We start from the raw sequence: 12156 nt of genomic DNA, 5'->3' as shown, positions 1-12156 counted from the left end.
CAACATAGTAATCAGTCCGTATATTGTGGTGGTATCTAGTGAAATTTGTTGCAAATACAGCTTAAATCCGTTCAAAAGCAGTATCAAACAGACTGACACTTTGAAACTATTAAGAGCTCCAACGTATGTCGCAAGATCAGTGGTCGCAACTCTGTTTGTCAAAGGCTCTGTACTCGATTAATCGAGAAATCGGCCTTGCACTTAACGCATGCGCAGTCGAGGTTCTTCCTTAAAACAAAGTTTAACAGTATGGCGCAGATGTTGCGTTCGACCATGTTGATCTACGTTTGTATTCTACTTCGTTAATAAAAGTAATTGTGCAAAAAAATAACTGCATAACTAATCGATGGTTTAAAAGAATACGTTTATTGAATGAGCCCCGTCATTATGTACAGCAAATGAAATTTCGCGCAATGTATAATTGTTCGGGCATTGGGATGATACTGGCATGACTTTCAGATATAAGACTGACATCGCACGTTTGAATCGCAGAAGCAGCCGAGGAAATAAGAAAAAGCAGTTTGTAAAGTTCACGTTGGACTGCACCCATCCTGTTGAAGAAGGCATTATAGATGCTGCCAACTTTGTGAGTAGATCGGATCATAAAACTTTATTATTATGCAATAAATACTGTCATTATTTGGATGAGGAGGATTAAATATGCAGTTTTTGTACATTTTAATAAATTCATATTCAGATACATTTTCCTGAATGTTGTGAGGTGTCAAAAAGTGCATAGACTTCGTGTATTTCCCCCTTTACTACCCATTGTCAATACATGGATAAAAAAGGTTCCCCCCTGCTTTTCTTGAGGGATTTATCCAAACGAATACTATTATTTTTCCACAGATAAACTTGATCGTGTGGTCTACACTAATAAATAAATCTAGATTTTTTTTCTATCGAGAAAAAAATGGACAGTATAGGCTTTTTGAACTGATGTGGTATCCAGTTTAGTAAATAATTTTCTTGCCAGAGCTTTAGTTCCGTGCTTTATCGCTAAAGTGCATCCTTACATCTATACTTATTTGCCACAAAAACAAGATACATTTTCTCAACGTTGCATTCTGTTACAGCACTGCTCTGAGAATGAGGTGAGGGATAAAATCGTAACAGATTTGGAGCATGGGTGAAAATATTCTGTAACAAAATATACCAATTTACATGAACCTTTATTTAATATTAAGAAAAAAAATAACATTTTAGAAATCAAAACACAAGTTGGAATTCCAGTTCCTGGACGTACACGGTCTAAACAAATGAACTAAATTCTTCCAAGTACACAAAATTTAAAACTGATGTTTCCATATAAAACACACCAGCTTGTTGCAAACTGAGAATGGACTCCTGTGTGAATTTAAGATGAAAGCATGTGATCACAGTTTAAGCCCTGGTGAACACAGAAATGGCACATTAATCAACATATTGCATGAAACGACGCAAACTCTGTAAAGAACATTGTGGTCCCAGTTAATGGGACAATCCTACACTTCTCAACATCAAATCCATTAATTCAAAAACATGCGAACATCAACACATGAGAACAGCATTTCTGTAGTTTATAATACTAGCAAAGGGCGTGAATATGATTTGATGTAAATAAATGATTTGCATTTCTAAAAAAAGTCAAGAGTATACTACTTTTCAAAAACCTCACAGCTGACGGCTTGTTTGCATTGCAGGATTTTAAAATACGTCCCTGATTGAAATAGAGGAGCCCCTCTTAAATCTGAGAAAAGGATCTTACCGCTCAAATGATCTCTCGTTGAAATGTGTTCTTATGTATGATGGCGATGGAAGTAATGAAAGTGATATTTAAAAAGGAGACGTGCCCCGTAACACGAGTGAGGCGATTTGTTATTGGAATAACCAAACTTTCACTGCCTGAATCACCTCAAAAAGGCACAAGTATGGAGTGAGTTTGTCTTTTTAGTTACCCATTAGCCCATTAGATAGTCTGCATTAGAATGATTTAGCACCAGTTTTGGAAGAGAGCAGACATGGATGTCACAGTCATTACGGAACGAAACGAAACAAAAACACATGACAGCCTTCCCTCAGGAATGTTTAAATAAAGGGGATGGATCCAGTGGAAACCAAGTGCTTTTGAAAAAGTGTTTGCCACAGTCTTAAACCCAGCATGTGGCTTCAAACATTTATTTTGATGTCCTTAAAACAAGGAAAAAAATCCCAACCCAAACGAACTGTGAAAACCCAGATGACCTAGTGAGCAGAGGCAATCCATTTATAAAGAAAAAAGCCCCCGGAGAAATGTGAACAATTATAAGATTGTATCCGATCAGAGTGTGCGGGGGTTGTATTCAGGCAGCTTCTTGAGCCTTTCCTTCTCCTGCTCTGTCTCTTGGCGAGCAATAACCAGGGAATGTGAATAGCCCATGGCCACCTGGGGAAAAGGAAGCTACACGTTACAAACCACACCTGCATGTTAACTGAATTCTGAAACACGGAAAATGTGTTTCAGCAAAGTTCACCTGTTCAGCGTAAACCCCATCCAGAGTTTTAACCTCTTGAGCAGTAGTGGATGATTTGGGCTTGTTATCACCATATCCCTAAAGCAAAAATATTAGATGCATACTATTAAAAAGCAGTTACAAATGTGTGAAATTGTTTTTCCTTTCCAAAGAGATAAAGAGAACATACCAGCTCTCCGAATGTGGGTGACGGTCCCCAGCTAATGGTGCTATCATCAGCTGCTATGATAATACTGCTCTTCCTAAGATGACCAGAACAAACATTTGTTCAACATTCTTCAAGCACTTCAAAAGATTCACTAAAACTAGAGTCAGGCCTATACTCACCCACAACCCAGACTGCGTACCTTCCATCCACACAGGTCCTGCACAGCTTTCGGGTACATGGTGGACTCACGAGAAGTGTTTGTCACACCCCAGAAAAACAGTCCACCTGAGGACATTAGTAGTTGTATTGTAAATCACCGGCTAACAAACAGTCATAGGTATTTGGATATGCTTCTCTTCTCAACGATAAAGCATATGCATACCAGTTTCATTCACAGCGAAGGAACACTGGTAGCCACCGTATATTTGGGTTGCTCCACGGCCCGGGAAGTCAAAAAGCTTGACTAACCGAGGGACCATTTCATCTTTCTGTTCTGCGTGACCTAAACGACCATATCCCCCAAATCCCCAGGAAAAAACACGCTTCTGGGAATCCAGAACCAGCTGCATGGAAACAATAATTAATTGAATGTATTCAAATTATTCACTTTTCTTCACATTTTAATACTAGAAGGATTTTTTCACCACAATCAACCCCCTTCCACAAACTTGCTACTCACTGTGTGATTGCCACCACATGATACATCCCGAGCCACAACGTTAGGCACAGGAAGCACTTGGCCATCCTTGGTCTTCTCAATAAAAATGGCAACCCGTCTAGGAATAAGCTCACAGTCAAACTCGATGCGCTGGGCACGAGCAATGAACTTTCCGTCTGAGTTATGCCCTTTTGGATCCAAGGAATAAATCATCTTAATACATCTGGTACTTCAGGTGAATACAAATGGATGACGGTCTAAAAGTGTTACCATACCAAGCTGGCCATATTCAGGGCACCCGAAAGAATAAATGTTCCCCTTGCAGTCCACTATCATGCTGAACTCTGCACCGCAGGCGACCTTTACAATGGGCTGCCCGTTGTATTGGATCTGTAAGTAAATCATTGCAAAAATGTTACACAATGCATTTAAACTAACTGCCCATTTTTCATTACAATTAGAGTTACACCCAAGATTAGGGCGAGTCTTACTGTAGCCGGGCTGAGCACAGCATCTGTCTGATTGCCTTGACCTAGCTGTCCCAGTTTATTTTCTCCAAACGAGTAGACGGTACCATTTTCTTTAAGACAAAACAAAATACAGTTGCATTTTTAACTAAATCTGGCAATTATAAATAATTACAGATGTAGTTACAGGGCAAACATTGCAAACACCGCCTACCTGTTAAAGCCAAGGTGTGATTTCGACCACAAGCAGCTGCTACAATCATTTCCTCTGCAAGTCCCTCCACTAGTTTTGGAGCCTCCAATCGTTTAGTGTCTCCATGCCCCAACTGCCCCTTTTCATTGCGACCTAAGAGTGCACAAGATAAACTAATCTGTAATAGTACTAAAAGTATATATTCTTTATTTTGAATGTATGCAAAGAAAGCTCAGTAAGAAGCCCATTACTAAATAGAAAAGACTGCTAATGTAAGGAGACTTACCCCAGCTCCACAGTTTGCCCTCTGTGGTGATGAGGAGACTGTGAGCAGAACATGGTCCAGACGTCACATAGCTAACCTGGATATCATTAAGACATCCATAGCGATGTGGACCCCACAGATTCTGCCCAAGGTTCCTGTAAGCAGCTGCAACGATAAACATTAATAAACAAAGAAATCTCACTTCACAGGTTACTGTTGGTTTACCAAAACCTAATACACACTTCCTCGTCCTTAAAATAAAATACGGGTATATCATTTGCACCTGGGTGGCCTATGGTTATTTTGTTTCTCATCAATTTAGTATCTATCCGTTTAATATCAACCTAATTTACCTTTCAGTCGAAAAGATTTAGGTGTACATTCACGGCAGGGTTTTCAGCAAGTACTTACAGTACTAATGTACAAAATATTTAAATGACACCAGAGAACGAGATTATCATTATAAGATTAATAGAACCGACTCAACCAGAACGAGAAAATGTCCTTTGCTTGTCAAATGTAAACATTTCGTTGGATCATTCTTCTTACCTTGTTGTTTAGGCACTTCTTTCCTGCCAATCAAATCCCAGTTGGTGGCTCCAAAAACAACCACTTGACCTTTGACTTGTGGAACTTCAAGTTTCTGAGCAACAAAATGTTAAAATGACACCATCAGCCATCTATTTATTGTACAATGAATCCATAAATGCAGACATATAAAGGGAACAATGAGAGCCATGCGCATCCTTACAATCTTCTCCTTCACATCATCCGCCACGGTGACAGGCTGCAGTCCTGCTTTAACCGCGGGCTTTCCGGATTTCTTTGCGTTTTCTTGTTCAAAGTCATCAAACTCGTCGTCACTGCTAAAATCTCGCTCTTTCTTTTTTCCACCGGCTCGTTTTCTCTTCACTCCACCGTTGCCGGACGCATCTGTCACCTTCTTGCGTGGCATCCTACTGTAAAAAGAAAACGCGTAGTAAGCAGATGATAAAAACGACCTCAAAATAACCATCTGAAGACGCCATGAGAAAATAAACATGATTTATATCCCACGCGTTCACCTTTGGGACTATTTTCAAATATTTCACAGCCATGTAATTCTTAAGAAACAACGTAAAAGTCATGCCAATGCCTTTAATTTTCTTAAATGTAAATATACTTATGTAAAACGTTATGAACGCGGAGTTGTTGCCAGATGTCCTGCGCTATGCTAACACTAGCAGCGATGCAACAAAAGAATCACCAGCAGCGCGTCTCTCACTCAATCCGTCTCCATTTGTTTCTTTGTTATGTTTCAGAACGCAGCCGCCGGTTAGCCAACTAGCACCGCGCTACTTTCACCAATCCTTTAACTAAACAATTGTCTTACCCCGGCGCTATTTCCCCATCCCGTTAAACAGCCCCAAATCGTCAATGTATGCCACGACGAAAGTAAACTTGAAAAGTCACAACGTTAACAGATGTGAACGGTGCGGACGTAGCCGCATGCTGCACTGCATTTGCATCCGCAATCATAAACACCGAGTATATCATAACACGACGCAGAAAAAACTTTCCCTCTTCCGAAATACAGATAACCAAGTTATCAGAAAAAAAGAGTTACGTTTGGTGTCGTCGTCGGCTCTGTCTGTTCTGTTTAAAGATGAGATTGTACTGCGAGAAGCTCCAGATTTCCTGATTCAGATGCTCTACTTATGTCTGTCCGTCTTCCTCGTTTTTTTTCTGTTGATTGATTTGGAACAAAAGACTCGCAGTCCTCGCGATCAAACCACGTGGGTTCAAATCACACTTTGGGCATTACGTTTCACACATCTACTTATACCGGTTATTGCTTTTAATTGTAAAATCTTGAAAATGTACACATTTGGCACGACCGTAATTTAAAGTACGTATGTATTGAAAACTTTCTCTTGATTAATAAGAATATTAAAAGTTTACCTTTATGACTTGGAATGAAAACGTTGCGTATAGAACTCGGGGTATTTTTATATGCTGTTTACACTTTTAGTTTAAGTTAACAGCTGCCATTAAAACACTCATGAAACTTATAACAGTGAGCGTGTAGTCCACATAACATACTGGTCACACAGAACGACTGAACTACAAATTTTGAGGTCCGTTAATGATATTTTATTGCGCCCTCTACTGGTTTGGAAGTGATATACGCGTGATGGATAAGATGTTTAACCCTACAATCGTTACAAGCCAATGCTATGTACATAGGTTTTAAGTATATTCATGGGACACTAAACTGTTGAAAATGTCGACCAAACAATTAATCTACACTTTTATATAACCACTGTAGTCCGTCTGTGTCTTGTATTTTAACTTATTACTTATGTTGTTCAACTTTTATCTATCCAGGAATTATTTAATCGAAATAAAAATCTTTTACAACCGCGTTCTGGAAAAAAAGCGCAGTTTGTGGTACACAAATGGTTAAGTTTCGTTCTCTGCAATGAGTCCCGCCTCAGTAGCTCACGTCGCTAATAGGATTGGCTTAGCCTTTCTTGAGTCCTGCCTCTGTAACCCACGCCGCTTTTTGATTGGCTTTGCCTTCTGTCGCTAATGTAGGTGACGTAGGCTGCAGCAGATTAAGTTACAAAGCGCCAAAGCAGAACTGTGTCAAGACGTGACGAGCGTGATAATGCAAGCAACTGGTAAGAAAACATTCGTAACAACAGTTTATAGACCAAAATACGCGACAAATTGCATCACATATTGATTCAGGAACTGTGTTTTTCCCATTGCATGACAATCCCCTATTAACCGGATAAGTGGATAAGTTACAAACTTAAACGTTAGCCTGTGAGTGACTTGTTTAAATTGCATCTATGAGGATAAGCTAAATATAGTTTATTATTATGACACTCGACTGTTTCATATGCATTTATTAGCTGAAAATGCCGGAAGATAGGTTTGCCGCTGAAAATGTCTATATACTAAAAACATTAACATTACATTTTTGTTTTTTTTATAATTAGTATTTTATTGATTTTTAAACACCACTGTTACAAGTAGTCTTCACAGAAGTCAACATTACAAATGAGATCTTAACAGAGATGATATATTTGAAAAACAAAAATAACAACAAAAAAAAATGAAAAGAAATGAACCAAAAGAAGTAATAGAATAAAAATAAATAAAATAATGAAAATAAAATAACACATGAATCAAATGTTTTACAATAAGCACCACGTCTCATAATATAGCAATATATTGCACGTATTTCCCTGTCATGTTTAATTGTTGATGGAAAACATGTTGTCTTATTATGACATTAGACAGTAATTTTTTGAAATATCAGTCATTCTCTATTCAGGTAGATAGGACTTGGTCTCGTATGACCGTAAAATAGCTGCCCAGAGGTGTTGCAATGGACTTTCTTTAAATGAAAAGCTTTTTGAAAGGTTCAATAATTCTGAAGTAATGATTTTAGGTAGCTTTTAGAGTTTGACGTAACAGATACACTCCTTTCCAGTTCACTAAGTCATTTACATTGCAAAATTAACATTATGATTTTTAAAAGGTTTCACATTTTTTTTTCATAGTTTTTGAAACGGATGGCCCGTAAAGCCCAGCGCAGAGTGATTAAAGCAATAGTTCACCCACAAATTACAATTCTTATATAATCTACTCATCTGTATTTCATATCAGATATACGACATTGGTTCTTACATGTCTCGCAACTAGTTGTTATCCGATATTTTGTCAAAAGACACAGATTTGACGTTATTGACATGTCGCCATAATTAAATTTGGCGCTCTTGTTATCAGTTAACTAAAAGAGCACAAAATATGATCCATACACATCTTCAGATGTCATTTCGTAACCCACTGGGGTCGTCCACCTATTTTTATGATGAATTTAAGTGCCTTTTTGGAGCTTTAGCATTCAGGGCACCTAAAACGATAAAGTGATCAATATTGTATTGAGATAGATATGTGTTGAAGAAAGACTACAATATACATCCAGGATGGCATAAAGTTAAATTATGAGATCATTTTAACTATGACCTTATGTATGTTTGATGTTTGAAAAGTTTAGATCTGTACAAGCAACAGTGTTGGTTTAGAAAACACTGAAACATAGCATAAGCATAAAAGACTGATATTTGTAGTGATGAACAACTCAAGATGAGCTTCTTTTTCTCAATAACAGCCCTTTTCCTTCTATCTGTGCTGTGTGCCACCCCCAACATTGTGGATGTATGAAAGAGCTGCTGTTCAGTGATTGGTGGGGTTGTGTGTCTGAAATCTGCCATTGGCTGGTTGGGTCTTTGAATATTTGCATACCACAGGGAGGCTCTCTCCTGATGTACGGCAGGGGGAAGAAGGGAGTGCAAAGAAAGGAAAAAGGGAGGGACTGAGGAAAAGAATAGAAGCTGAAGAGTTTCATTTTCGTAGCCGTCTCACATCATGCACTGGAAGTCTGTTCCTCCACCTGAAGCAAACAATTGACATCAGTCTTTTACAACTGCTCTGCTGTGCTTGTTAAGGAAGAAACTGTGGTGTCATCAATTGTAGGTTCATACAGATGGCTGCACTGCGCAAAGATGGGGGCCAACATGACAATGGACCTGTATTGATAACTTGTGATCAATAAGGACAATATAAGGGGGACACTTGAGGGACGTGAAGCCGGCTTGTGAGTAAGTCTTTCCTTGGAAACGGATTTAATAGGTACGGTTTTACATATGAAAATATTATAATGCAAATAAAACTCGGGTGGGGGATAAGTGAGAGTTACAAAGCTGTAGTTATTGATTATTATCATGCATCGTAAATAATCTTAAAGACTATATTATTCAATATTATATGTAATATAAACGCTTGAAGATTCGATTTAGTGAGATTATTGGCATCATAATAAAGGAGTTGTACATTTCTAATAATGAAGAAAGTGATTTTTTTATATGTGACGTGCAGATTAAGTGATATGAATAACATTAAAGAGGTTTTTGACAGACGGTACATGTTCTAGTTGGCTAGCTGTTAAAATGGATAAACATACAGACATAAATGAGAAGGGAACTTTAGTAGTGTGCTGGAAATGCAATAAAATAATGCCATGCGTCACCTGATGGTTGTATGTTTTACTATATGCACAGGTTGCCGTTATTTGTCAGCCAATGCTAAAGCTAATCTGAAAGCCTTCTCATGGTCTTTTCTTTAGACCCCACGAACACATTGACTTCATGTCAGCTGACCCACAAGCAATGGCCATTTTGAATTAAATTTAAGTAGCCTATTTTAATTGTTAGTTGTATTCCTTCTCACATTACGGATATGCTTTCATGGATTAATTACAATCGTAAATCCTGACCTAAACAGGAAGTGGACATGGATAGCAGTGTAAGAAAGAATGTTTTCAAAGGACTGGGCTAGAGAGTTAATATGGTTTTGGGTCCAGATGCTTGCCTCATTGTGCTGGTATCCATGGCGATGCATGTGTTATATATTTGAAAGGAGGCTGGGAGTTGCTGGGTGCTGGGCCGGTCATTGTAGTCCGTGTAGGGACCTAAAGCTGTGCGCTTTACTCTACAATTGCTGTGCTTCCGCTGAGTGGATTGAGACAGATGCGGTTTGTCTTTGTTGGTCCCAGTCTGGTCCTGCTCTGTCCACTCTCTTTAGTGAATAATGCACAGTGCACACTGACCTCCACTGCTGGCTGGAGCTTTATTAGTACCTCGAGTACTCACATCTCATTTAGACACGTTAATACTGTACTGATGATGCATCTGTTTATAAATTTCAACATGCTGGTTTTGACTATGATTAGTTCACTCAAATGTAAATGATGACACAATTGTACCCTCGGATTTACAGAAACCCATGTGACTTTTTTTCTGGAACGTAAAAGAGTCAGTTATGTCTGAATATCCATGCTCCTTTTCCACGCAAAACACTTAGTGATCGGTTCTGATGGTTGTTGTGGAAGATGTTCAGTGCACAGCAACTTACAGGTATTAAAACCCCTAGTACCCATCCACTTTCATTTAAAGGGACAGTTCGTCAAAAACAATTCTGTAATTTACTCACAGAGAAAGATATTTAGAAGAATGATTGTAACCAAACAGTTCTTCACCACCATTGACTACCACAGTATAGGAAAAAATACAATGGTAGTCAAAAGCGCCCCAGAACTGTTTGCTTTCCTACATTCTTCAAAATATCTTATTTTGTGTTGGCCAATAACTGTTTGGTTTTAAGCATTCTTCTAAATATCTAAATAACACATTTATAAATATTTGGAACAACTTGAGGGTGAGTAAATGAATACAGAATTTTCATTTTTGGGTGAACTGTTCCTTTAAGAGAGAACACTTTGGTGCTTTTTGAAGAATAAAAGTAATATGAAATAAAGAAACACGACGAAGCGTTATGTTTTAATTTTTGGGTGAACTATCACTTTAAGAAAACCTGATGTTTCCTCAGCGCATTTGTCAGTATCACCCTCAAGTCGTTCCTCTTGTCTTGTGTTTTGCAACATGCAGAGAGCCTTTCCCAGTGAATGTGGGAGGGGTAGTTGAAGGAGGCAAGCCTGGATTTGCCAAACATTGTTGAGGAATTTAACAATTCACACAGATTTCTTTAGTTATCTGGAATGTTCTTTAACAACTGGAGGAAAACCTTTTACATTACAGCCATGAATGATATTTACATATGGAGTTTAATCGTATATAAAGTCTAGTCACTCTGTGGCTCACTGTCCTTTTACGAATAATACATAGTTCGTGTATATATATACATAGGTATTCAATAAATGATTATTTCAATCATTCATAAAGTAACATTGTCTGTGTCACCAGTGCATTAACTCTCTTCTCTTTTACAGGAGTGAAGACATGACTGCAAACTAACTTGATGGAGTCTCCACAGTCTTTTAACCCCCCTCAAAAAGGTAAGCACAAACTTTGATAAAAATACAAACTTACTGAACCCAGTGCTTAGTCATACCATGAGTAAAGTGGTAGGTCTGCCAAATTGTTTGAGGAGGTGCGTGTGACATCACACTCCCCAACACACTGTCCGGTATAAACAAGGCCCAAACAAAGGATGTTTCTTCGTGACACATTAGGGTGCGCTTTTTCAAACAAAGCCAAAACCTAATCACAAGAGCCTAAAAGGACACGCACGTCATCTTCTATACCTGGTATACCGCGGTACACAAAGTTAAAACCCATTCAACCTTAATTTCCAGCCGGTGGTATGTGTACCACAAGAGGGCTCAAACAGATTGAAGGAGGTACTTACCACGTCAGATTAAGCTTTGTTAAGCATATACAACAAATTAAGTTTTTCTCATATAAGGTATCACTTGTTGTTTCGTTTAAAAGTAACTTATAGCATTTAATAAAAGTTCCTTAATAATAACATATTTAATAACATCCAGTACAGTATGAGTATGGAGCACATTTTGTTGGAGGAGTCTGGTTTGTTGTTGATGAAGTACTTGAGTCTTAATGGGGCTGGGGAGGAACATAATAGAAAACGGTTTGGGAAACATCTCTCTTAAAGACACTCTTTCGTCTCTGGTTGAGGCAATACGGCATTATACCTTTTTAATCTCCAGAGAGCCTGAGAAACTGCTCCAGGGCTAGGCAGCACCGAGCGCAGCTGACCATATGCTGCATCAGAGCAACTCCATATGCCACCTGCCCTTGACACACATCCACCCTGCAGTGATGGAGACCGCTTGCATGAGACAGTCTCTCAAATTTCTAGCGTCACCTAAAATTCACCTGGCAGGGTCTAAGAGATTCTCCTTCTTTTGCTGGAGAGAGGAGGGCGATGACAAGAGACGGGGTAACCGATTGTTAAGCGTTCTTAGATTGAATGTTGTTTGGCACCTGAGCTCGGTGAACTTTGGAGCGGTTTAAAATCATGTGTGTTTATATTGAGACGAGTAACTGATTGATGTCCGTTT

At 38.7% G+C, this 12156-nt stretch overlaps 2 protein-coding genes across 16 annotated transcripts in view; one reads left to right on the top strand and one right to left on the bottom strand.

The window, feature by feature from the left end:
- Window positions 1-348: 348 nt before the first annotated feature.
- Window positions 349-6344, bottom strand: rcc2 (regulator of chromosome condensation 2). Of its 3 annotated transcripts, none has more exons than XM_079477373.1 (13): window positions 5830-6343; window positions 4975-5182; window positions 4773-4866; window positions 4245-4388; window positions 3980-4111; window positions 3790-3878; window positions 3574-3688; window positions 3320-3486; window positions 3023-3203; window positions 2820-2925; window positions 2662-2734; window positions 2493-2570; window positions 349-2404 (listed from the first exon to the last, which is right to left on the bottom strand). In XM_079477373.1, the coding sequence occupies exons 2-13, from the start codon at window positions 5176-5178 to the stop codon at window positions 2300-2302; spliced, it is 1488 nt and encodes a 495-aa protein (XP_079333499.1). In that variant the 5' UTR covers window positions 5179-5182; window positions 5830-6343; the 3' UTR covers window positions 349-2299. The 3 variants fall into 3 exon arrangements, with proteins under 3 accessions (XP_079333499.1, XP_079333500.1, XP_079333501.1); XM_079477374.1 differs by having other exon boundaries at window positions 900-2404; window positions 6165-6344; XM_079477375.1 differs by having other exon boundaries at window positions 905-2404; window positions 4975-5179; window positions 5830-5950.
- Window positions 457-12156, top strand: part of arhgef10lb (Rho guanine nucleotide exchange factor (GEF) 10-like b) — a 39996-nt gene continuing 28296 nt past the window's right edge. For 4 of the 13 annotated variants that reach the window (XM_079477361.1, XM_079477370.1, XM_079477369.1 and 1 more), the window contains exons 1-2: window positions 8547-8909; window positions 11065-11130. In XM_079477361.1, coding sequence (XP_079333487.1) covers window positions 11094-11130 — 37 coding nt within the window. In that variant the 5' untranslated portion in view covers window positions 8547-8909; window positions 11065-11093. Of the gene's footprint in view, window positions 587-6823; window positions 6887-8546; window positions 8910-11064; window positions 11131-12156 lie in introns of those variants that run through there. The other 9 variants (XM_079477367.1, XM_079477366.1, XM_079477372.1 and 6 more) reach the window with 9 other exon arrangements.

This window comes from Barbatula barbatula, assembly GCF_947034865.1.
Source record: "Barbatula barbatula genome assembly, chromosome: 17".
Taxonomy (NCBI): domain Eukaryota; kingdom Metazoa; phylum Chordata; class Actinopteri; order Cypriniformes; family Nemacheilidae; genus Barbatula; species Barbatula barbatula.
This window is presented reverse-complemented; position numbering and strand designations above follow the sequence as displayed.

Bases quoted from the DNA above. Each gene is read 5' to 3' on its own strand.
- rcc2 (XM_079477374.1), bottom strand. From the start codon at position 5,178: ATGCCACGCAAGAAGGTGACAGATGCGTCCGGCAACGGTGGAGTGAAG. The intron at 4,389-4,772 runs GTAAGAAGAATG...TTATCGTTGCAG, and splicing joins AGAAGTGCCTAAACAACAAG to CTGCTTACAGGAACCTTGGG. The intron at 3,487-3,573 runs GTATGGTAACAC...TGGATCCAAAAG, and splicing joins CCCTGAATATGGCCAGCTTG to GGCATAACTCAGACGGAAAG.